This window comes from Haliaeetus albicilla, chromosome 10, assembly GCF_947461875.1.
Source record: "Haliaeetus albicilla chromosome 10, bHalAlb1.1, whole genome shotgun sequence".
Classification (NCBI taxonomy): domain Eukaryota; kingdom Metazoa; phylum Chordata; class Aves; order Accipitriformes; family Accipitridae; genus Haliaeetus; species Haliaeetus albicilla.
In genome coordinates this window covers 21,474,055-21,497,936 of record NC_091492.1, presented here as the reverse complement: position 1 = coordinate 21,497,936, position 23,882 = coordinate 21,474,055, and the positions used below count along the sequence as shown (strand labels likewise).

The 23,882-nt window shown below is 40.7% G+C and overlaps 1 protein-coding gene across 6 annotated transcripts in view; it reads right to left on the bottom strand.

The window, feature by feature from the left end:
- Positions 1–1,445: 1,445 nt before the first annotated feature.
- NUP93 (nucleoporin 93) overlaps positions 1,446–23,882 on the bottom strand; it is an 85,677-nt gene continuing 63,240 nt past the window's right edge. For all 6 annotated transcript variants that reach the window (XM_069793768.1, XM_069793771.1, XM_069793769.1 and 3 more), the window contains 16 exons: positions 23,377–23,466; positions 21,869–22,008; positions 19,549–19,681; positions 18,401–18,558; positions 16,543–16,708; positions 15,639–15,732; positions 14,398–14,589; positions 14,029–14,155; positions 13,844–13,916; positions 13,471–13,515; positions 11,710–11,826; positions 10,971–11,089; positions 8,892–9,009; positions 8,302–8,385; positions 6,815–6,943; positions 1,446–1,679 (listed from right to left, as the gene is read on the bottom strand). In XM_069793768.1, the coding sequence (XP_069649869.1) occupies positions 1,569–1,679; positions 6,815–6,943; positions 8,302–8,385; positions 8,892–9,009; positions 10,971–11,089; positions 11,710–11,826; positions 13,471–13,515; positions 13,844–13,916; positions 14,029–14,155; positions 14,398–14,589; positions 15,639–15,732; positions 16,543–16,708; positions 18,401–18,558; positions 19,549–19,681; positions 21,869–22,008; positions 23,377–23,466 (1,896 nt within the window). In that variant the 3' untranslated portion in view covers positions 1,446–1,568. The remainder of the gene's footprint in view (positions 1,680–6,814; positions 6,944–8,301; positions 8,386–8,891; positions 9,010–10,970; positions 11,090–11,709; positions 11,827–13,470; positions 13,516–13,843; positions 13,917–14,028; positions 14,156–14,397; positions 14,590–15,638; positions 15,733–16,542; positions 16,709–18,400; positions 18,559–19,548; positions 19,682–21,868; positions 22,009–23,376; positions 23,467–23,882) is intronic.

Here is a 23,882-nt window from a genome sequence, read left to right as displayed (position 1 = left end):
GATTGGATGAATTGTCAACTGAGACATACCAAGAAGCATTCCCACACCAATATGCCAGAAACATTAATAGCTAATAAAGCTTTCCACACTCACCTGTTGACATTTTGCCAGGCAACTCAATTCCCCTCCCCAGGTAACTCACCAAATCCCCTTTACTTGCAGGGTGTTGTCCAGGTCTCTTCCAGCCTTCAGTTGAAACAATCTTGAACATGCTATGGGACCACTCAGTGCCATACACAATCCCTAGTTCTATCGCCCGGGAGCCCCAGCAGCCAGTTTGCTAATGCTGCGACACATGGGTTTGGGTGGCTCGGCAAGCCACCCCTTTGCTTCCTGTCCAAAAGGCTGACAAATTTATGCTACGGCATTTCTGGTGGAAAAAGTAATTAGGAAATGGTCATCAAGTCAGTCAAATATCCCTCTATGCCGTTAAGCTTAGACATTGCAAAATGGAGATGAATTCTCTCCCACAATAGCTATGAACATGCAAAGGTTGAAATCAGCCCCTACGTTTTGTTGCCTGTTCTGTACCCAGAACTGTACATGTTCTCATATCCCAGTAACACAAACAGTGTGAGCGCAACACAGCAGCAGTGCAGAAGGGCATGTACACAGGGAGCAGTAAGAGCAACCACCAACATTGCTCCCACTTCCTTTCAAAGACAGGCAGCTATATTAAAGAGAAAAGCTTATACTGTAACATGCTCCTGGGCTTTCACACCGATTTAATTGTAGCTCAAAACATTTAAAGCTAACCATTTTTTAATGCCCCTCGCTTCAATGGAACGCAGGTTTACCACTAAAGCAAGAGTAATATCCACCCATGCCCAATGCATCCACACTTGGACTTCTCTGCTCAGCTTCCTTACTTCTAGTGAACTTGATATGGGATCATTTATGGATGCAACTGTCTAAAAACTCACGTGTCGATCACAAAAATCTCTCCTACTAAAATATACCTGTTTCCAATCCCAGCTGCTCCTGCAAAAGCTTCAACTGAGCTCCAGGATTTGCGGAGCTGTGTACATCTGAGACACTGATCCAAGAGTTTAAACTTCGTTAAGCGAAAGGAGTCTCTGCAGCACACTGAGCTCATTTGCACTGCATAAACACATATACCACACAAGACAATGTTATGGACTGACAGCAGTGTCATGTGTGTGGTGTATCATAAACAGCTTTTCAACATTTAACATGCATTCAAAAAACAAAAAACCCTAAAATTTCTAAGCCGTATGTTCAGTGAGCAATAAATCAAAGTTTTCTTCTCCACTTCCTCTTCTGCTACAGAATTGCTTGTTCACCTCCCTACTGTAGATCCATGACTTCTTCCTCTGCATAGCCCAATAACTAATTAAGAATAATTTTCTAAATATAAGCCAATTTAAAATAAAATGAATAAAAACATAAAAACGCAAAAATCAGTGAAAATGTCAAAAAACAAATAGAAATCAAAGAAATTTATTTCCATCAACAAAAATACAGAATACAAAATTATACTGGTCCCACCCTCTGAACGTACTAAAGACAGGCATGGGTTGCTGCAACCCTAAGCAAAAGCTTCTCTGCTAATTCATAAGGACCTCCATTTGCACCAGTCTTGCATTCGTGTCTCCCGATGTTCTGTAAGGGATCATTCCAGCAAACGTTATCAGTGCACGAGCTTGAGATCGAAGTTGCTAAAAACCAGAAAAATAAAGTACAATTACTTCAGTATCAAAAAAAACCACAATGAAAGGTGAGTTAGACATGAGTTAAACACTTGCCTTTTCAAACAAGCAAATGTAAACTTTATTTCTCAGAGCTGATCTCTAGATAACAGATCTCCACATTTGGAAAGAAATCCAATTATTTCCTTTTCCAACCATTAAAAGCATGATGAGCTACCCTTTTGCTTAAAAAAAATTAAAAAATAAATCCCACTTATTTAAAATTACCCAGGAAAAAACATTTTCAACAATGTGGGGCATTCCTGTACTGCAGCAATCTTGTAATTTCTGCATGAAATGGGCTTTCCTGGGGCAACAGGATTCTTTCCCACCTTGCAAAATATAAAGTTGACCCTGCTGAAATGCAGCATTAACATTCTCAAAGCAGAAGCACTAGAAACAAACCGGCACCTGGAGGTCTCCAGCATCACCTACAACATACTAACATCCTTAAAGGCCCTTCATTCCATAACACAATGGAAGTATACATACCAAGTACATTCAGAGACCTTTGCCTAAAATAATGAAACCCCTTATTGCACACCAGAAGGCTATGTAACAGCTGAAGGAATTCAGGAATAATTTGTTTCATTTGTTAAAACTGTTAGTAAATCAAAAGGAAAATCATTCTGATAACTGGTAGAGGTCAGGAGAATACAGAAAGCCTGAATCTTCATGGAAGACTGTGCAGACTGATGGTTTTGATTCCTCACAGTGTCATCTTCTTAAATATTAAGCATCTCTAAATTACTGTACTAGAAGATCCCACTGTTAAATCTTCCTTTAATCTGCTGACTGCAGGGAAAGCTGAAGCAGCTTTGGTTGCTGTGGGCATGCGGATGGTAACTCTGACAGCAGGAACTTAAAAACTGAGAAGTGACCAAAGCCCATTACATGGCTGGGAACAGTTATAAACACCATCCGTGATGTCCATGTGGGCAATTCTATCCCCTTCCCAGGGTGCTGTTAAACCAGTCAGTTATTCAATGGCAACCAAGGAGCTTTGGAAGCTGGCAACAGAAAAGCTGGGATGCTCATATGCTTTTTTTTTTTTCCCAAGACACTGTCTAAATGTTACTGCTTCAGCTGTGCAAAAAACCTCCAACTTAACACATGGGGCAGGAAATTAAGTTTTCTTTAGTACTGAGATCCCAGCCATTTAATTTTCTGGTTTTATTTTTGTGTCTGAAGAAAAGCCATGACAGTCTACAAAGCCCAGTGGCCTGGGTGAAATACAGACCAGAGTTCCCATCTCCTTAAGCACCGCAGCTGAGGAATGCCAGAAGGCAGTGCAGCACATCAGTGAGCCTCTGGAGTAAGCAGCAAAACTGAGACTGACCTAATTGCTAAAAGCTCCCAGGACAGTTTCCCTAGCTCTAAGTTACCACCTAGTTAACACCAATGCATTGGCTACTTAACAAGGTGGCCTGAAAATTACTTGTTCAGTTCCAGTCACAGTCAACACTTCTAGTCTGCTTCCAAATCTGTTACACAATGAGGTCGTGTAATTATGTCTGACCTGCTACTTTTTGGTGGAGGTCAAAACAGGCGGTAGATGGAAAAAAAGCATGTCAAGGTGTCTGTCTGACTCTTTGGAATTAAAATAGTAAGAGGCAAAAACTCTCACTGTGACTAAGAAAGGCTGAGGAGCAGTGCAAGTTACTGTTCTCTTTACCTTTTCCGTAGCAATGATACTAGAGCTGGTCTATTTTTAAAAATCAAAACAACATGATAGGCTGCAATACTTCAGGAAGAACAAACAGAGGTTTGCAGAGGTTAAGAGCGGCCTGGAGGTCTAGATGTTCTATTGGCTGTAATTACTTAATGAATGTTAGAGTCACTTGTGATTTAAAATAAGACCACACGCCAAAAAAAAAAAAAAAAAAAGAATTCCACTCCTTTCATGAACTAATTTTGCTGCCCAGCTAACACCCTCGGGCTGCTCCAGAGAGTTCGCCACCCCAGACTGGGGCGAGGAGCATATGACATTGCTGTCATGCACTCACAGCATCTGGGTCAGGGCTGTCACTGCAGCCATGGTTGCTGGTACTGCAGTCTTGACTTGCTGCAATCTCTGCCTGAAATCTGACAAAATGGATCAGACCAAGTGGGACAGGACTTTTCTCCCTCATTCCCCAAACTAATTAATGTATACACATTAAAAAAAACAAAAACCAAACAAGAGAGAAAGAGAGAGAGAGACAGACAGACTCAAAACACAGCTTAGGTAATTTCATTCTGAAATAAACAAAATGCATAAAGCCCAGCTCTGACTCCGAACCTGATCATTTCTAAATAAAGCCCATTTCATCTCTGAAGTGGGACAGGAGATGTTTTAGCAGAGAGCATTACTAGGTTCAGGGGGCTCCAGAGGTACTGTTCCTCTCCATCCTGCCTTTGCTGCCAGGTCCACACTGTTCCTGCCAAAGCTCCTCTACTCCCTACCCATTACAGCAGGATCCTGCTTAGGGCAGTCAGCAGACCAGTGCTTGGCGCCAGAAGGCAAATTCAAGAGCCACGTTTCCGGGGGACTCTGTTCCCTGCTACATGGAATAAGCCTCAGACTTAACAAACAGCTACTGTCTCATGTTTTCAAATTCTTCTGATGAACAGAGGGATTTGCACCTGTCTGCTCCGACGATCTAGAGAAAACCCAGGGAGTTCAAAGACCTATTCAAGGAAAGGTCATTTTTCACTTGCACTGTCTACTGGGCAATGCGCTGAGATAGTTAAAGGTTCTGGAAGAGGCTGATTTCACCTAAAATTTGCTTCCCCATGGAAAAAGGAAAAGCTACCTTTCTCCCAGGGAAGTTCACAAGAAAAACTCCTGTCAAGCACAGCCTGCAGAAGCTCGTATCTGCCATCTCTGTTCAGGTAAACAGGGACATTTTGCTGAAGAAACACCTCTCTTCTCACATTTGAAATGCCCTCATTTCTTCCCACCACTAAAACTGCCCAAGTTGCTTCCCAGACAGGAAAACTGAAGCAATCTAGATTCCCTGCTCCCGCAGTCTTGGAGGAAATTCTTCAGGGTAAGAAGAAAGGGGAACACGTGCTAAAGCTATTCTTACCCTACCTGCCATGTGGCCATGCCTGGTATTCTTCGGCGCATGCAAATCTTTAGGCAGCCGGGAGATACAGGGCTGTAGATTTTTTTCCTCTCTAGCTAACCCTACATAACCAGATTTATGCTCCTTTCTGACATTACAGTCACATAACTATTATTCTCTTATCGCCTCCCTGACTGCAGAGACAGCAGGCACTTGTCCCCTCTGACAGTTAAGCACAGCTTTTATTGCATACAGCAGCCAGAGATTCATGACTCAGAAACCCCGTGTCTCCAACACCACTGATACCCTGCTGCCATGAGATCCCACTACAAGGCCAGAAGCTTGATTAACAAAAACTTGAAGCCTGAAAAAAACTGTCAAGGGTTTTTAGCAAGGTACATCATCAGCTGATCTCCACAACTGCAACAACACGAGAGCACAGAACATGTTTATGAAGCATCTCACACTGAGCACACTGTGGTAACAGGCACGCTGTTGACATGATACGATGTCACAGTGGCTTCCTTCTACACAAGCTCCTGCCAGCAAAGCTACTGATCCCATTGCCAATCAGCCCAACAATCTTTGGCAGGCCATGGTCATGGTATTCATATTGAGATGACACCTGACAGCATTACACCCCTATGGAGATGGTAAATGCTTCTACACAAGGCACAAGACTGAAATCACAAAACCAAAATAAATGGTTCCCTTGGAAAGCAAGGAGGTAAGGCTGTTTGCTCAGTGCCAACCTTGCGAACACACAGAGCAGGTTAACAGACTGCGTTAGCCTGAGACTTCTTCACATGCGCAGAATTTAAGGTGGGAGAAGCCCAAGCAGCACGTATCCTTCTCCAACATTGCCAATCTAGAGTACAAGCATAGTTGCAAGGCAGGATCCCATAGCTCACACACAGATGGCACCCCAAAAACAAAAGCTGTATCATTACTTGAGCCTTTCATTTTCTTATGTATTTGAAAACGGTAAGACTTTTACCAATATTGCAATTTACAGATCAAAGGCACTTTTGCAGATGACTAAAGCCTGGAATAAAGCTGGCTGTGGCCCAAGTTGGTTTTCATTCTCAGAAGGAGTTGATATTTATTTCCTAATCTGTAAGACAGGATGAGTGGTTTGGCCTTGGTTTTCAAGTGCCTGTGGCACACAGCTTTAACTTAATAAAAGCTACAAGACCAAACTCGACGACAGCTAAGCTGAGTACCCTTCTGCTCAACACAGCATGTTGACAGGCAAGTGCCTGCAAATCTAGCTGTGTCCTTTAAGTGGCGCCTATTTTGAGGATTGCTGAAGGTGTAGGGTCCTATCAGTGGGTGGGGGAAATGCTTCAGCACTAACTGCAGCAGTGAAGTCAAACCCACCCTGTCGGCCATTTAAACCAGGCAGCCAAGACCAAGCACTACCATACCTGGAAACTGCCCACTCTGCTGCAGAGGCAGCAGAACAACACTGGCAAACAGCCACAGCCATTCACCAAGAGAATGTACTTGATCATCTTGGTGTGTTGCCCAAGGACACTTTGAAAATGCCAGCCCACGTCACTACAGAAGCAAGCCAAGGAGAGAAGTCAAGCAAGGCCTTTCCGCCAGAAATCAGTTTTGCATGAACAGGGCACTAACTCAAATGAAAGGAGTGAAAATCAGGTTCTTGTAAAACAACAGCTCAGTTGTCAAGGCAGCAACACCAACCATCCTAGAGACATTGCACTGTCCACTTCCGTTAACTAGTTAAGATCCCACCAAGAAGCAAACTGAACACTTGTTTTCTCTTGCTAGGAGGTGGATATATGGTGTAGTAGATCTTAATTAGCTCAATGCCGTTTAGAGCAATATCCTTTCTTTACACAAAGCTGAAGTTATGAGAGACTAGTCTCAAGACTAAGTAACTGAGGAAATTGAGTAGTCCAAGACTCTAAGTAATTGAGCAAGTCAAAAGCGAAGACCTTTAGAGATTCAGTTATTTGAAGCCCAATCCCTTGAAATCAGGGGAAAAAGGAAGTAGGAAAATTTGTCAAACAGCGAGGATTATAATCTTACCGAATCTCTGTCTTCCATTACCCGCTGGGGTCTGGCAGGAGTGGCTGGGCTTGTGCCTTTCATCCTCTTATACTGGGTGAATAAAATATTCATGGTGGCAAGCAGGACCTCAGATAAATTGTGCCTGATCTACACAAAGAAGGGGAAAAAAAAGAAGGACATACTGCAATGAAGAACAGGTTGACAGAATCATTAACCTTGCTATATGACATCAGAAAACCAAGCAATGATAACTATGGTCAATATTTACTCCTATAGTCATACATTTAATGGTCACCCCTGCTGTGATTGCACCACCTGGCAAAAAAACAACTTACCCAGAGTTTTGAGACAGACATGCATAATGGCTGCACCTTCATGTTTGCTAACAGGTCAGATAAAACCCAAAGCACCTAAATACAAAAAACTCCAAAGCACTCAAATACACACAAACGCTGTCTGTAAGAGAAGTGTCATCCTCCAGTTAAAATAGTTCAAGAGCAATAACAGCCTTCCATTATGCTTCATGTGCTTCATCTGCTAATAACCAAATATATGAGTTCCTCTAATTTGGAGGGAAGGAAACACAAGACCCTACAAACGCTCGGTGACCATTAAGAGCATGGAAGAACTAAGTCAGCAACACAGCTGAAAGCTTGAATCAAACTCAGTAAGCTCAGGGAGATTCAGATCTGCAGATGCCTTCTACAAAATGAAGACAGGATTTTTGGGTAGGGAATTCTAGTGCTCCAAAGAGGAGCACTAAGGAGAAAAAGTTGCAAGCAAAGAGTCTACTTGTACGAATGCAAAATAATTCCGTTCTATTTCCCTGTTAATGAATAAGAATAATGAAATGACACGGTTTTAAGATCCTTTTAACAAAGTGTCCTGGTTTCAGCTGGGATAGAGTTAATTGTCTTCCTAGCAGCTGATACAGTGCTATGTTTTGAGTTCAGTATGAGAAGAATGTTGATAACACTGATGTTTTCAGTTGTTGCTAAATAATATTTAGTCTAAAGTCAAGGTATTTTTCAGCTTCTGATGCCCAGCCAACAAGAAGACTGGAGGAGCACAAGAAGTTGGGAGGGGACACAGCCAGGACAGCTGACCTAAACTGGCCAAAGGGGTATTCCATACCATGTGATGTCATATTTAGTATATAAACTGGGGGAGTGGGGGTGGGAGGGATCATCGCTTGGAGACTAACTGGGCATCGATCGGCAGGTGGTGAGCATTTGCACTGTGCATAATTTGTATCTTCCAATCCTTTTATTATTACTATTGTCATTTTATTAGTGTTATCATTATTAGTTTCTTCTTTTCTGTTCTATTAAACCATTCTTATCTCAACCCATGAGTACTACTTCTTTTCCCAATTTTCTCCCCCATCCCACTGGATGGGGGGTTAAGCAAGTGAGCGGCTGCGTGGTGCTTAGTTGCTGGCTGGGGTTAAATCACAACACAAAGCAAAAGGCTTTTGGAAGCTAAAATCAAGAGACATTACTTACTTCATCGCTGAAATTCCGGAAGGCAGCAACTCTTTCCTCTACACAATCTTGGCTAAGAGGTACAAGCTTTAGGCGTTCAATAATCTTCAAAAAGAAAAGCAGGAATCAGGGTAGATAATCAACATTCTATGTACCATATACTACTGAAGTATGTACCATGTACTACTAAAGTATACTACTTAACTATACTAACGAAGTACAAGCTTTAGGCGTTCAAAAAATGAAAGCAGGAATCAGGGTAGATAACGAACGTCCTATGTACCATATACTACTAAAGTATGTTTCTGAAGTGCTAATGAAATGCTCCTGAATCCATTCGAGAGAAATCATTTCACTGTTATTTATTGGTTTATCTCCTCACTTTGTTGAGTAGCAGGAATATTTTGTTCAATGTCTAAAAAATAGCTCCAGAAAGATCTTCCCGATTATCAAGCAACAGGGAAGAAACACATTTTTAAATTCCTATAGCATTGCAGCAGCTTCTAACTCATTAAATACAATTTTTTGTTTTAAGTGATGTTATTTGAGACATTCTGGGCTTTCAAGGGCATTAGGAAGGCTGCACTTCAAACAGAACTCTTGAAACTTACATCAAAGGCCCTGTCAATGTGACCAGCGTGATATTCATCAAAAAACGTGATTAAGTCTAGCAGAAGGTAGAACGTGGAGTCAACGGATTTCTTTGCACTTATCCCCTGAGCTTTGTACCTGAAAGACATTGTTTTACAATTTTATTGTGCAAAATGGCAACCATTTATAAACGTGCTCTTACAATTCTTGGAAGTGGAAACATCGAGCACAAGGACAGAAGGCATTTAACAAAGGACAGCTTTAATTTCCTTTAACCAGGAGGCAGAAAGTGGCTTTTTAAAAATACTTCTAATTCTCTTCTAGTTTTCCATCAAACCCAGTATTTATTTCCTTTTAAGTGTTTACACTTCCCATATTCATGGGGAAAACAGTGACAGGAACCAGAGAATTGCAAGGCAAGTGCTGTACATGCACGTTTAGCATGCTGTTTTACAGAGGACAATTCTCCAGCACAACTGCCTGCTTCAGGCAAGAAGTTAAGACTTAAAAATTGATTAGACACTTCTGCATGCTCTCTCTAGCTACACTTGCTAGGAGATGAATTGGAGGGCTGTCTGCTCTCACTCCTAACAGCACAAGGTCAGAAAGGAGCTCCTTCCTCAAAGTAATATTGTAAGAGTGGTCAACTGCATTGTACACACCATGCTGCTGCAGAGGAGGAAGCCAGATAGGCCTTTTCTGTTGGGTGTTTCCCCTGTTCCAAAAACATCACAAGAATGCACAGGAGGAAAGCTGCATCACTACAGTACTGTCTGCAGTACTGTACATGAAAAACAACCCTTGTATTACATTTAATTGGCAAGAAAATGAGCTAGCCAGAACTGCTCTGGCTTTGCAATCATGGAAGGTTTGCAGGTGTAAAGTGGCATTATTGAACAGTAATATTTAGCACTGTCAGAGATCAAAGCAAGTAGCAAAACAAAGCCCATTATTGCTGAAGCTTAAAATCAAGCCACAGGTTTAGTTCTTAACGTCTGCTACCAAATGAGTCTCTTGCTAAGTCAATATGGCACCAATTTTCACTCAGTCTGCAGCCTGACTAAATGAAGGGCTGACTGGAGGAGTGACTGCCACTTGTCAAAACAAGAAAGGCAAAGGCCTCTGACTGAAATCAATACATTTCTGTATTTGTCCTCCCAATTTCAAAGTGCGAGCAAGTGTGCTTTGTTTATTTTTATTCTCTCCCCACCAGAATGGTGGAAGAAAAACAGTAAGACATTTCTCACAGGTACCCACATTTTGCTCTAGTAAAATATAGGAATTGTCCATGGTGGTCACTGTGACAAGCTGCACCAAAAGAAGATGATTTTAAAAAATCCCAAAGCTATTTTGGAATTACAACCTTTCAGAAGCAGGTTAGTCCTAACTTCTAGCTGCTAATGAATCTTGAGCACTGATGTCTCTAAATGCACATCCTAATTAGCATACCGACACTGCAGGTGACATTCCTTTTGGTCACTTCCATTTCTCTCTCTTTTCTAAACACCACATGGCACTTTCCTAAAGTAACAGGCTGTAGAAATGAGGGCTGCTGGTTACATTAGCGATATGAACACCTCAGCTTAAATGTTCCTTTTTTAGCTTTCATTAAAGCAGCAGTGAAATACAGTTTTCAGACAGCTACTGAACTCACCGCTCTGCTGTTACAACTCAGAATTACTGGTTTTGTAGCACTTTCAACACTATTTCAAACAAGTGAATTGTGTGTAATGAGTCTGCAACTGTTGTGATATTTGATATAATCTAAAACATGTAATTCATTACATTTATTGCTCCTTACTAGACTCTGTGTCTCCATTTGGCAATCCTGCAATTCCCTTTTATCTGTAGGTGAATCAGGAAAAGCTTCTTGGCAAATTTACCTGACCTGCCACTGAAGATTATGTTTCTGGTTTCAGTACTACAAGCCATCATGAGCAGGACAGGGTCAATTCTGACCTCTTCTCTGTCTTCCTGAATGCATTGCTGCAGATGCCATGGTCCAGCCAGCAGAAACAAAATCAGGAACTAATACCCACTGAACCGACAGTCCAAGGTCAGGTCCAGGCAAATCACCCAGTCCTGCCCCCTTGTCTTACCTCTCAGCAATGGAATGAGCCATATTCTTCAAACGCTCTTTATTTGACTGGGGAGTGCCAATCTGGGGAACGACAGGACTGAGGAGCTTGTTCATCAGTTCTAAAACTTTGTCAGGGTTCTGTTGGTATTAAAGTTACACACAAATAAAAGGAGCATGATGGAACTTAGTGATTTAAACTCACTGAAAAAGCAGAAAGGTGGTGCCTAGTGCAAGTTCAGAGATGCCTCCCTCCCATAAAGAGTCAAGATCATATTAGCTGTGAGCAACATAATGCTGCTGGCTCATGTGAAAAAGTATTTTCCCCTAATTTTCTTCTAAAACAGTGGCTATGGTTGTATCCACTTTTATTTCAAATATATTTCAAAAAGGAAACAAGAATACTCACTATAAAGCCCAACTATTTTAGACTTCAATTCAACATCTATGAAATTGGAAGAGCACACTCCAGGTAAATAACTTCACTAGCCAGAATAAAATCATACATGGGGCAATCTCTTCAAAAGAACCAGAATGTCTTAAATCAGAATGGGTTAGAGCGCAATCAATCTGGGTTTGCACACTGAAACCCCTCTCCATGCAGCCAATGGCTCTGCTTTAAGGGCAGTAGAAGTAATCTGCTTGAACAAGGGCAATTCAATCTCCAAGATTAAATTTGACCTCCTAATCACAGGGAGAATGTTTGGAAAAAAAATGGTGAACCAGGTACATATTTAAGGCAGCACATAGAGGATATTTACCTTTGCAAGGTCATAGAGTTTTGCAGCTTCTTCAAACAATCCTTTATTTTCTGCTGCAGAAGCCACTTTGTTAATAATGGGTTTTGTGTCACTTGTAAACTTGTCTATCACTCCAGGCTAAAAGAGGTGAGACAAAAATGAAAGGTGAGAAGAGAATACAAATCAGAATGCTTAAAAACTCCTGAATATTCTGTCAAGGCAATGAATATTTTACATGTTGGATTACGATTAGAATGGCCTGCACATTTCCATGGGAACGCGCAAAAGAGACACATTAAAAATAGAAAGAGCTCTTGTGAGAGACTGTCTCCAGAATGGAGTCAGCACTGAAACATCTGTGGTTTCTAATTCATTCAAAATGACCCAGATAACAGGTCAAATTCTAAATTATTTTAATTGCTGATGACACACATTACAGAGGAGAAGAAAACACAAAAGACTTCAGCACATAACATGTCAGGGTCTCCAGGGATGCTGTTTGTGTATACTGGCATGACAGGTTGCAAGTGAAATCTTACACAGATAAATGCAAGGGCAACAAGAATTTTAAAAGAAACAATAAACACAAGAAGAATAAGAGAGAGGAAAGAGTCAAGGATATCTGGAAAGGATTTTACCGTAGTTGAGGATGTAAAAGTAAGACTATATCATCTAGCAGAATTTATTTTAAAGCTAAGATTGCTGGTTTCATACCAAAGAAACACAATAATACAGTTACGTTTAAAAGGAATTTAATAAAGTCAAGAAAACAGGATTCACCACTGATGGTAATGTAAAAACTACCTTACAAAGAACGGTAAAATGAAAAAACATTTGTAAAGATTACCTTGCTCTTGTGTGTGCAATCTCACCACTTTTAAACTGACAGAACAAAAACATCTAAAAGGAAATCCTGCCAGAAATAACTTTTTTTTTTTTTTTTTTTTGACAGTAGCAATGATTGCAGCATGAGCCCTTATCTTGAAATTAAGATTTAAACTATTCTGGAGTCTGCTTTACACAGAAAGCTGCCAAAGTTGCTGCACTGAACAGAAAAACTTCATTGACTATCTAAAATTTTAATCATTTGCATGCACTCTCCTCTTTTCAGGTAAAACCTTAGGCTTTCCTTTATCTTCTGACCACATAAGGTTATGTTTTACTTTTAGATTACTACTTTTACAGCAGAAGTAAGATCCTTCATAACTAAAAATGGCTGATCTTTGATCCAGTACTTACCCTCGCCTATATGGAGAGGACAGATCAGTTGTGGCGATGCCTGTGGTCTGTTAGCCTTTGCTCCCTTAATTACAAGAATATTTAATGGGCTGCAATACATTTCTCCTCTGAGGTGAATGAGGATAATGTCATACAGACAGTTTTCACACACCCACCTCAGTGCACACAACAATCTCACGCCCACTTACAAGCATGCCATTTTTACTAATTGCTTTTTACTAATGTGCACTAAATTGCATTTCCTACTGTAAAGGTGAAATTCTGACCTCACTGAAGTTACCTGATGGCATTTGTTTCTTTAGTTACATTGGCTGACTACAGGGACATAGTTTGCCCTACAGCTCCTGATCTGCCTTCTGTTAGGGCAGGTCATAAATTATTCTGTAAAAGGACCTCGTACTTGGAGAACTTGTATGTATTCAAACACAGCAATAATTTGGCTACTGAAAAATGAAGAAAAGCAATCTAGCCGCATGACTACTTAGGAAATCACACATGGTTTTTACTTTTTATGTAAAATACAAACATAAATTGTCAACTCACCTTCCTACTACCATCATTTTCCAGCTTTCCAAGAATCATATCAAACTATATCCACACAGATGTAAAGTAAGAAAAAAGAAAACAAAAATAGAGAGATGAGTTGCACATATTTCAGAACATATTTACTAAGTACTAAGATGCAGTCATGGATGAATGAAAAATGGTGATCCATGTAAAAATTATTTGTATATAAGTAACAGGCAAAAAGACATGATTAGACATCTTAAACATATGGTCATTGCAAGATCTCCCATCATCTAGGTCTGCATCAGAAAGAGCAAACAACTGTTTAAGACTGTCCTGCCTAATAAAGATTTCAGTGAAGAAATGAATTCCAGTTTAAGTGAGGAAGGCAAAACATGGCCGAACATACCTCTCTGCTTTCAATTACTAGTTCACTAACGCAGCGCAAGAACATATTCTCTCCTTGGCTGTCCTTCTCATTCCTACAAAAGGAAGGGAAGGAGGAAGGTACTCCTGTTTCTAAGGACTTCTCAGATAAGAATAATTAAGCACTAGTAACTAGGAGAAAATCTAGAGATATATATCAGCTCCTACCTGAGAAAGTAAAAATACTGCAGAGCTTCCCTTGGATCTGTTGATTCAAACTTACGGGTGTAAAGCATCAAAAGCCGCACAAAATTTAGACGCCTGACGCCAGGAGGGTCACCAGCCTCATGGCTTACTGCAATGTCAGAAACAACAGTATCAGAAAATCTAATGCCAGGAGACATTGCTCTGATCTTCATCTCAAATTTGCCAGAGCCACGATCCAGAGCTCTAATACAACTAAAACAATTAACTTTTAGGAGACTGTTCTGATAAATGCTGCTTGTTTGATCAGTTACATAGACCTGTAGTGTCTACAGGGTGTTCTAAGGGCTCAGAAAATATTCTGTTATTGTAAAGTAAATATGCAGGACTTACATAGCTGTGCACTCTGACCAGAAGATTTCAGGAGCAATTTTAACTCAAACAGGACCAATGCAACATGAACAGCATGACAACGCAAGCGCTCTGTCCGGAAGAGAAAAGCAATTGCAGCTTCAAACTGTGCTGTCAAGAACAATACTTGGAAATAGAGGAAAGGCTGCTGGTTCATTGCAAAATGTGATTCACCTGAAAAAAAACCAAATCAAAACCCAATAACACATACACAGAGCATAAGTGAAAATGATTTTGCAATCAGAGATCACTGACAGTGGACACTTCCTGTCACAGTGCATCACTATTGTTTATTCAGTGCCAACAAACAAACACACTAGACAAAACTGAATACCTAATCACACATCAGTGGCTTATCTATAACTGTTTCACTGCAAATATATCACAAAAAGCCACAACATAAAGACGTATTCAGGAAGTGAAAGAGAATAAACAGTTGCTCAAAAAAGTTCCTTTGTTCTTTTCAGACAACGAATCACCAACTCTGATAGACTGCAATAGATTCTCTAGAGACCACAACTTTTTGTCTTCATTTATACTTATGCCAAGTGGTACAAATAATGTTAAAAACCTGGATTTTCCTATTCAGTGACACCAATGGTAGCTTATTGTATTTCTTTTCCACTCATTTTTATCTGGGTGTGAACGATGCTACAAACTAGAAGGCTGTGGAAATGAAACTGTTTTGGATAGTCCAAGTGACCTAATTTTGATTGACTGGAAGATGATTACAGCAAAAGGTACTTTCTTGGGCTGTGGATGTTCCTACAACTTCCTGTGATTTGGGTCCCCAGAAAATTGCTTGAAACAGCAATTTAAGGGAAACAATGAACAATGGATGTGCACAGATAAAATACATGTGGTAATGATTGCTTTTCTGTTCCGTATTCCAAAAGACAGAAGTTTTGCTAAAAGACCTTAGCGTATTTATGGTGAGAGAAAACAATGTGTAATTTAGTATGGATAAAGTGCAAATAGCAGCAGTGTTGTTTACAGATGACTATTCACTCTCTGGATTGCTGGGAACACACAGGACTTATTCGCTGTGTCTTACTGAATTCTACCATTACTCTAGGGAAGCAGGCTGTCCAGGAACACCCTAAAGATGCCTATCACTAGTGGAGAGCTATAAGGTTTTTTATGTGGAGTCTGGGGTTTCTGCAATAACAATTGGAAAGTGTGCTAAGCCGAAAAGCAGAGCCCCAAGTATTGTGGTTTCTTACCATAGTCTTCTAGCAGCTGCTTCTGGAATTGTGATAATGTTAGTCGGTCTTGTGGAGAACCTGCACCATTGTCATCAAAACACACTTGGTTCAGCTAAAAAACACATCCAAAAAAAAGAAGCACAGATATTTCAACTTCACCTTGCACAAGGGATGTACTTAGAAGATACTCAATCCATCTGAAACCCCTCCTAAGATTTCACCAGCTGACTAGAAACTACTTCTAGTCACAACATCAGGTTCATCCATTGCTGGGAAGCAAATATCTCTAACGCTGCAACAGCAGAAATCCATGCAGACTCAGGGGTCCTTTTGTATCCGTCCATGCCATCAAACTCCGATGCTGGGACTCTGAATACTCACTAAGCTATAATTAAAAGCAATATATTTTTTACCCAGTCTTAACAAATATATCATTCTACTCCCTCTTTCTGATAAAGGAGAGAAATGGATACTGACCAGTATCTATCATGCCCCCACCAGAACTGTAAGGACTTTGGACTATAAAGACATTGACAGTGTCGTCTTCTGCCAATTGACACCAACATTTCAGCCATAATCCAACCAGAAAGGAAAATTCAAAGGATCCTCATTGTAGCAAGCTAACACTTGTAAAATCAGCTGGCAAAGATCAGTGTCATATGAAGAACACAACACTTCCAAAGACAAGTGTCCCCAAATTAACACCTCATAGTACAGAGGGTAACAAAGCAGCCCTGGGACTCGGGTTCCCAGCCCTTCACTATCTGCAAGGTCAAGTCACATGCATTACATTGATGCAAAACACCAGACCTAGAAGTAGGAAGGTTAGCAGAGCGGTGCAGAAATGCAATACCATTTAGACCTGTTCTTAAAAACAGAGAAAAACCAACAAACACCACCACAATTCCAACTCCACACTTACTTTTAGCCAAAGATAATCTTCTGTTTTATCAGCAACTTCACTCTGGTTATCTGTAATGTCACAACGGCCAATAATACAATAAACAGCCCTTTTGTACGGGTCCGTATTATTTCTCAGAGCTCGTCTGTAATGAAGACGCAGTTTATTTTCTGTGGCAGGAGATAGTCTAAGGAAAAGATTGGAGGAAAAGACATAAAACCCCTCCTTCCTTGTATGAGGAAACCTAGATACAAATCAGTGTAAATATATGCATATTCACAGCAAAGGCATAATGACATTAAGCACTGGCCAATATTTCTTGCACTTTCTATTTACGTCTGTAGGTAATTTTGCACACATGAATTTAAACATGTAATTGAAGTTATGGAGAATCATCTTCAAATACCCATTGCAGGGGAAAAAAAACAAACCAACCAGCCTCTTTAGGGGTGCATTAATATTGTGGTAGATGAGCTATTTTTGTCTGACTGCTATTTCATAATTTCAGAAAAAGAGAGCTCACGAAGTCTTCGGAACTCTTTCAGTTAGTAACTAACAAGTGCGCAGGTCATTGTACCATGAAGTTTTAGGAGAGACACTTTCATCCTTATCACTAAATACTGTCATAATGTTCTTTGTCATTCTATTTCTTGTACCCTCTTGTATTTACAGAACTGAATCAGTAAAATGTTCTCCTAGACTAAGACATTGTTCGTCAAATCTGTAGGCAGAGTACCTTTTCCTAGCTGTAACTAAACCAAAATAAATCAATTATACTGTATCTCATTAAAGTGTTTGTAATGAAAACAATGACAGTACCTTCACTAAGGTTTCTGGAACAATCTTATTCTAATGAGCACTCCTAGATATTCTCTACAAACCAGGTTAATTTACAGAAGAATACATGGCACACACTACTCAGTAAACGGCACTTTGATTTTTTTTCCTCTGAGTTTGTCCTTTTTTTAAGACATGCAAGCTGATAGGTTCTTGCTCACATTTTCATACCTGAAGTGCCCTAATACCTTCAACACATTGCAGGATGAGGGATTCCCACATACAAATGAAATTGTCATAGGCTGAGGTGGGATATTACTCTTTCACATTCTGGCACTTACCTGGGCCCTCTGGTTTCCCCCAATTTCAGTCAGTACCTTAGCACAGTGCCATTCCCCTGAAGGGAGCACAGCTATAATGCAATAGGTGACCGTGCGCTTGTTTGAAATTCATTGCAATTGGAAAGATAAAGAAGATAATCTAAAACACCGCAGCAGAGTTCCGAGCACACCGTAAGATGCACTAACTCAACTGCTTGCAACCACACAATCAGTAGTTTGGCCAGAGGCCTCTGTCAAGCGACGGATAGCAAAAACTGGAAGAGGAGAATAAGCACAAGAATGAGAGTGAATGCCTCTAAAGGCCTCTAGCAAACACTACTTGCTTTTATTGTGTGTCATTCTTATGAAAACAGGTGTAGTAAAAGCATTCCCCAAAGGAAATTCAACTAAAATAAGCGGCAGGGGGAAAAAAGACACAGGATTCGTGACAGCAGACTAAATCTGATGTATTGTATGCAGTATCCTACCATTGGATGATCCTACAGTAAAAAAGCAAAGCTACACCACTATATTATTTTTGAAATGTAAATTTTTGCATGTTTTCAAACAACTCTTTCTCTATGGAGATTTCTAGACTTCAAAGCCACAAATTAAAATATGCAAACTTCTTACATGTAGTTTAGGTAGGCAATATAAACACCAGGCAGCCATCACCACCAGAAGAGACCTGAGCTTCTTATATTTCTACCAAGCCACTGATTATTTCACCACTCCACAGCAATTCCCATCCCTCACAAAGATCTTTCCTAGTTCTCAATTACCTTTTATCTTTACTGTGCATGTACTCCTGGAACCAGGTTTTAAACTCTCCCAGCTGGTGCTGTGCCCGTTTCACCACGTGCATGGCTGCAGTCAAATCTCCACAGCGCATGCAGTAGTAAATCAGTGCCCAGACAGGATGGCCTTCCACCTCACCATCCTGAAAATGAAGTAAGAAATAATATTTTTTTTTTTTAAAAAAAGCAGCATATCTGAATTAATTTTCTTTATCATTTGCCTCATTCATTGTTTCTGCCCTTATGCGAACACACCCATTTTGGTAAAAAATTCTGTTTGTGTTACAGAAGCCAGAGGTCATGAGGTTTAAGTCCTGTGGAAGCTGTGCACGTCCTAGCAGCAAAGGATGGGACTCTCTTGCTTGCCCAGGTTTCAGTTCTGAATGAGGTTCTGACAAACCCAGAACTAGCATACAGATAGCCTCTCCACCCAGGAGGTGGACTTGGATTAGACCACTGAGGTATTAAAAATATTTGTATTGAAACAGAAAGATACCAAACTAATCATGGATCTCAGCAGGTAAGAAAAGGACAGCTAGACTCAGCTATGTGCTCTTCAATGCTATAATTTATTATTATTTCATTTAACTTTTAACTTTAATTTTTCAACCCAGCCTGCCTGTTTATCTGGTAATTTTGCAGGTGCGCAACGATGCACTTTCTATTATGTGCAGGTGAGCAGGACTTTATTCAGATTCTTAAATAAAAGGCTCAGGCTACAATTCAGATTAACTAATTACATATTTAGTCATCAACAACTAGTGTCACCATCTTACAATAAGTGCAAAAAAAGGAGAAAAAACAAAGCAGGGAGATTACATCATAACATATTTTAATACTCACTTGTTGATCTCTAAAAAGACCACCAGAAGAGACCATAATTTCTAGAATTTAGAACTCAAAACTACTGAGCAGCACCATGCTTTGGGACTAGCTCTGAACTCAAAGTGATTTTGTCTACTATCTTCCATTTTCCTAACAAAAAATTCTAGAAAAGGAATAAGAGCCTGCTGCCCTAAAAGCAGTTTAAACAGTAGAAAAACCACTGGAGGCTGCATTAGCTTCGTGGCTGTGCTGGAGCAAACAGATTTGTGTTATTGTTTCAGCTCAGTTGCTAAAAGTGATGGACATACCTGGAGACCAGGGACAGGTGCAGGGAGTTTGATGTTCAAGAAGCTGCGGACTAGTTGGTAGGTCCCTGGGACTCCACCCAGCTGAGCCTGGTGCAAGTTTCCAAAGACTGTCACAAAGGTGTAATTTTTGTAACTGAAAAACAACACAAACAAAACAAACGTGAACAGACTGAAATATACTTGCTACAAAAACATCCACTGCCTTTCAGATCCAACAGAATTAGGCATTTAAAGCAAATTACCTTTATGTTCAAACATTATGGTTACAACAAAATGAGGCAAAAACTTCTGTCAATTTAGGAAGATCCTTGTATTCAGCAGTCTCAACAGACACCATGTGTGGAGTCTGTGGTGTACTGCTCCAGGTTCAACTCTGTTGTGAAGTTCCTCTCATCAGGTTCTCCTAGTACTACATTAAACTCAATTACATAACTGGTAAAAAGCCTTTCCATCCTAATGCTTTAACTCTCAATCCTGTCACAAAAGAACAGTTAAACACCACAGATGTGTTTGTCTCTCCTCCCTGCCCTATGGACAAATACAAACCTTAGGGCCATGGACTTACCAGAAGAAAATCACAGAGAAAAGGGGAATTTAGAGAAAAACAACTGGTAAAGGCAGCTTTGAGAACATCTTCTAAAATAACCCATCAAAGCCTTTAATCAAAGCAGATCAATTTAATATTCATGTTTAGAAGCAGAAGTCTTGGAAGTCTGTACACTGAAGGAATACCTATATAAGCAGCAGCAATAAATTACATGAAGGTGGGTTTTTTGGGTTTTTTTGGGTTTTTGTTGTTGTTGTTGTTGTTGTTTTGTTTTTTTCAGCACACAATAGACTTGTGCAACAACAGAATGCAAAACTGAAAGGCTATGCTAAACATAAGCAAGTATCAGCATATCTTGATAACTAACGTTATGGCTGAGTTAAGCATATGCTCCTCAGGGCTTAAGATCACTGTTGCTCCAAAGCAACTAATGCAAGAACAGCTGTGAGCAGCATTACATCTCCTCCTCATACGTGTGACAGGCTGGTGAGGCATTGAAACACCCCAGTATTAGCCAATTCCTGCTAGGAAAGAAAAGCTACAAAGCAAGGCACAGTTGTTTGGTGGGGTTTTTTTGTTTTGTTTTTTTAAAATCAAGCCTGAAGGGCCCAATTTCCACAGTTGGGAGGGTCATGGGGGAACTATATGTAACTAATTCCTAATTTCAGTTAGCAGTTAATGGCACCGTGCAAATTTAGCAAGTTGGATATTTGGCAAATCAGCTTAAGAGTCACTGGCTCATCGCACACTGCTGAGACTGAAGAACTGGAAACAGAAGATCCTTCCGATGTGTCAGTTCATCTGTGCACAGGCAGGCAGGCCGCCACCACCCCTGGGTGACAAACAAGTGCTGATGAGGTGTGGCAACCTACTGTCAGGGGCCAAGAAGAGGCTCTGCCAGGAGATGAAAACATCTCTTCCCAGTGTGCTGTATCAGAGCGCAGCACTTTCTGGGCTCAGATGGCAGATCTGTATCTGTAACAAATGCCCACGCACTACACTGCAGCTATTGTTTGCTTTCCACTGCTGAACTAGCCTGCTGGCATTACATCGGCAGCTACTAGATAAGAGACACTGCAATATCCACATGTGCAATGAATAGGTAATACAGCCATCCAGGGATTCAGCTTTGGGCTGCTCCATAGCCTGCAATTCTCCAAGCATTTTCTTGGCCAAGGAGCTTAGGCCCCCCTGATACTTTCTGATACAGACAGTAAACCACCTTCCCAAGTCTGAAAATCATTGCTAGATATCCCAGCTTCAGCCTCTCCAAATTTTACAAAAACCTTTCAGTGTAGAAATGACATGATCAGAACCTGACTCGTTGCACCAGATTTGTCCCCAGTGCTGTCCTCACTTCCTCCCAGCGCTAGCTCCTGACAGTGATCAGCAATCAGAAAGGGACTATACAAAAGGGGATTTTTTTTGTGCAGAGGGGAAATAGATCTCACTGCACAAGTGAAAAATCTTTACATAAATATTCTATATCTGTCATAGAGATAAGGGCAACATAGAAGAAAGAACAAAAAGCCTTTGTGTCTTTTAAACAACCTCCCCACAGATTCGAGGGCTTTTTAACTAGAACAGTTTTTAACTAAAACAGTTTTATACTCAAGTGGCTGCTCTAAGCCCTGCAGGAAAGACAGGCAACAAGACACTTCTGTAAGCAGTGAGAGGTAGCTGACTTGTCAGTATGTTTGTGTGCATTACAAAGTCATTCTGGCTTATTATTAAGGAACTCTAAAACCGTGCTACCCAGAGCATTCACCTTACCTTTGTTCTAGGTAGTGCAGAGCCTGCCTCACGAACTCCATACGCACCTCCATGTTGGTCCGGACTTTCAAGGCATCGCTAGCAGGAACCAGGGTAACATCAGTCATTTGTTTCACCATGGCCCACATCTCAGAGATGTTCTATAAATGAGCCATTCCATACAACAGCCATTAGTACAGAGACAAACAAGCAACACCTTTTTGAGCTACATGGTGTTTTGATGCTTAAAAAAAGCACAGAAGCACAAGAGTAATGTCTATTTAGATTTGTAATGGAGATACTGGATGCAATCATGAAGGTAAGCCACTTCTGTCCTGAAGAATTCAAATTTCCCAGGCTTCTATGCGTAATTCTTGTGCAAGAAGATGGCTATAAATATTGTACCTACAATTGTCACCCAGGATTGACAATGATTTCCAAAACTAGGCTGGGTACTTGTTGCTCAGACTCCTTCCCCATTTCCAGCTTGTACACACCACTCAATAAATACCATAACAACATCAGCTTCCATATAAGCAATTGCTCTGGCTGCCATTGGAAAGCTGTGCAATCAACTGTGATAGGAAATATCTGAAGGACACTGATCACTTGGACAAAGACTCAGGTCTGAAAAAAAAGTTGAAAGCCATCCAGGTCTGCTCATTCATAAGGACAAGATTGTATTAGTATCTCCAGGACTGGAGTATCCCTGCTTAAACAGCAAAATACTGAGAAGTAACAGCACTGTTAGCTCCAGCAAGGGCAGGCGTTTGATCTCAGTGCTTCAAAGCAGCAGGAACATTCAAACTCACCACTTTGTCCCTAGCAAAATGAACAGAGTTGTTCAAAGCAAAGATGCACACCTGTAATTCAGATTTGACTGAAGCATTTGCCCTTCAGCTTCTGAACAGCTTTTTGCTCTCCCCATGTGCAAAGCTTTTTCATGACTTGACTCTCCTGCAGTATTCTCCTCCAAGCGTTCTCAAATGTGGCCAGGTTTGTACATTTGTTTTTTGGGGGTGGATCAAAGCAACGCAATTAAAGGAGTGGGGAAAAAAACAAAAGCAGATCATTGGTTTAAAGTCAATCCTAGGGGCTTTATGCTTTGCTATGGGAGCCTGCTTCAGATCTAGCAGGGTCTGATAAAAGACCCTTCACCTACAGCTAAATACATTCAAAGGATATTAGGAGACCACATTTTGAAAACCAAACACAACAGAACACATTTAAAATGAAAAGCAATTTTTTTCCCCAACAGCTCATCACTCATGATGGGACACTGCAGTGAAACCAGGTTCTTTTTTTCCTCACTGTGTTAAGAAATTTTCACCATGACCAAGTTCATCACATGTGGGCCCTGCTGTACTAGAGAAGACTCCAGTACTGGCTCCGTGTTTTCTGTGGAGCCATGCCTTTTTTTTTTTTTTTTTTTTGGCAATATCAGTATTTTTTCACCAATGTCAGCAGGCTGTTAATCATAGCTGAAAACAGATTAAATACATTTCCTTATGTTAACTCACTGGCAGTACCTTATCATCCAGTTCTGCAACAGCAGCGCAAAGGTCCACCAGGTTAGGCTGCAGATGTCCATTCACTATCTTCTCATTATAAATATAAATCTGAAACATATTGAAAGTAAGCAAGTTTAACAATATGTATTACTCTCCTTCCCCCTCCCCAGCCACAGGAACAAAATCTGAACCAGGCTTCAGAAACAGAGTGCCCCCAGCAAGTCCCTTCTGCTTCCCACCCGCATTAGCCGCTTCTAATACAATGCAAGAGGAATGGGCATCAGCACCAACCCGCTTCCACAACATGCCAAATCCCCACGCCTGCCTGAAGGTAGCCAGCAATCCAGCTGTTGAGGGGTTCTGCATCGCAAAGCACTACACTGAATGCCCTGTTAGACTAATTACAGGTAATTGTTGGAGGACAAAGATTCAGAAGAGACCTGACAACTGGAGGCTGTGATATTCCCCTACATGGCAGCCTCCTACCTGCTGACATAAAAGAAACAGAATTTTGCTGCTTTCTG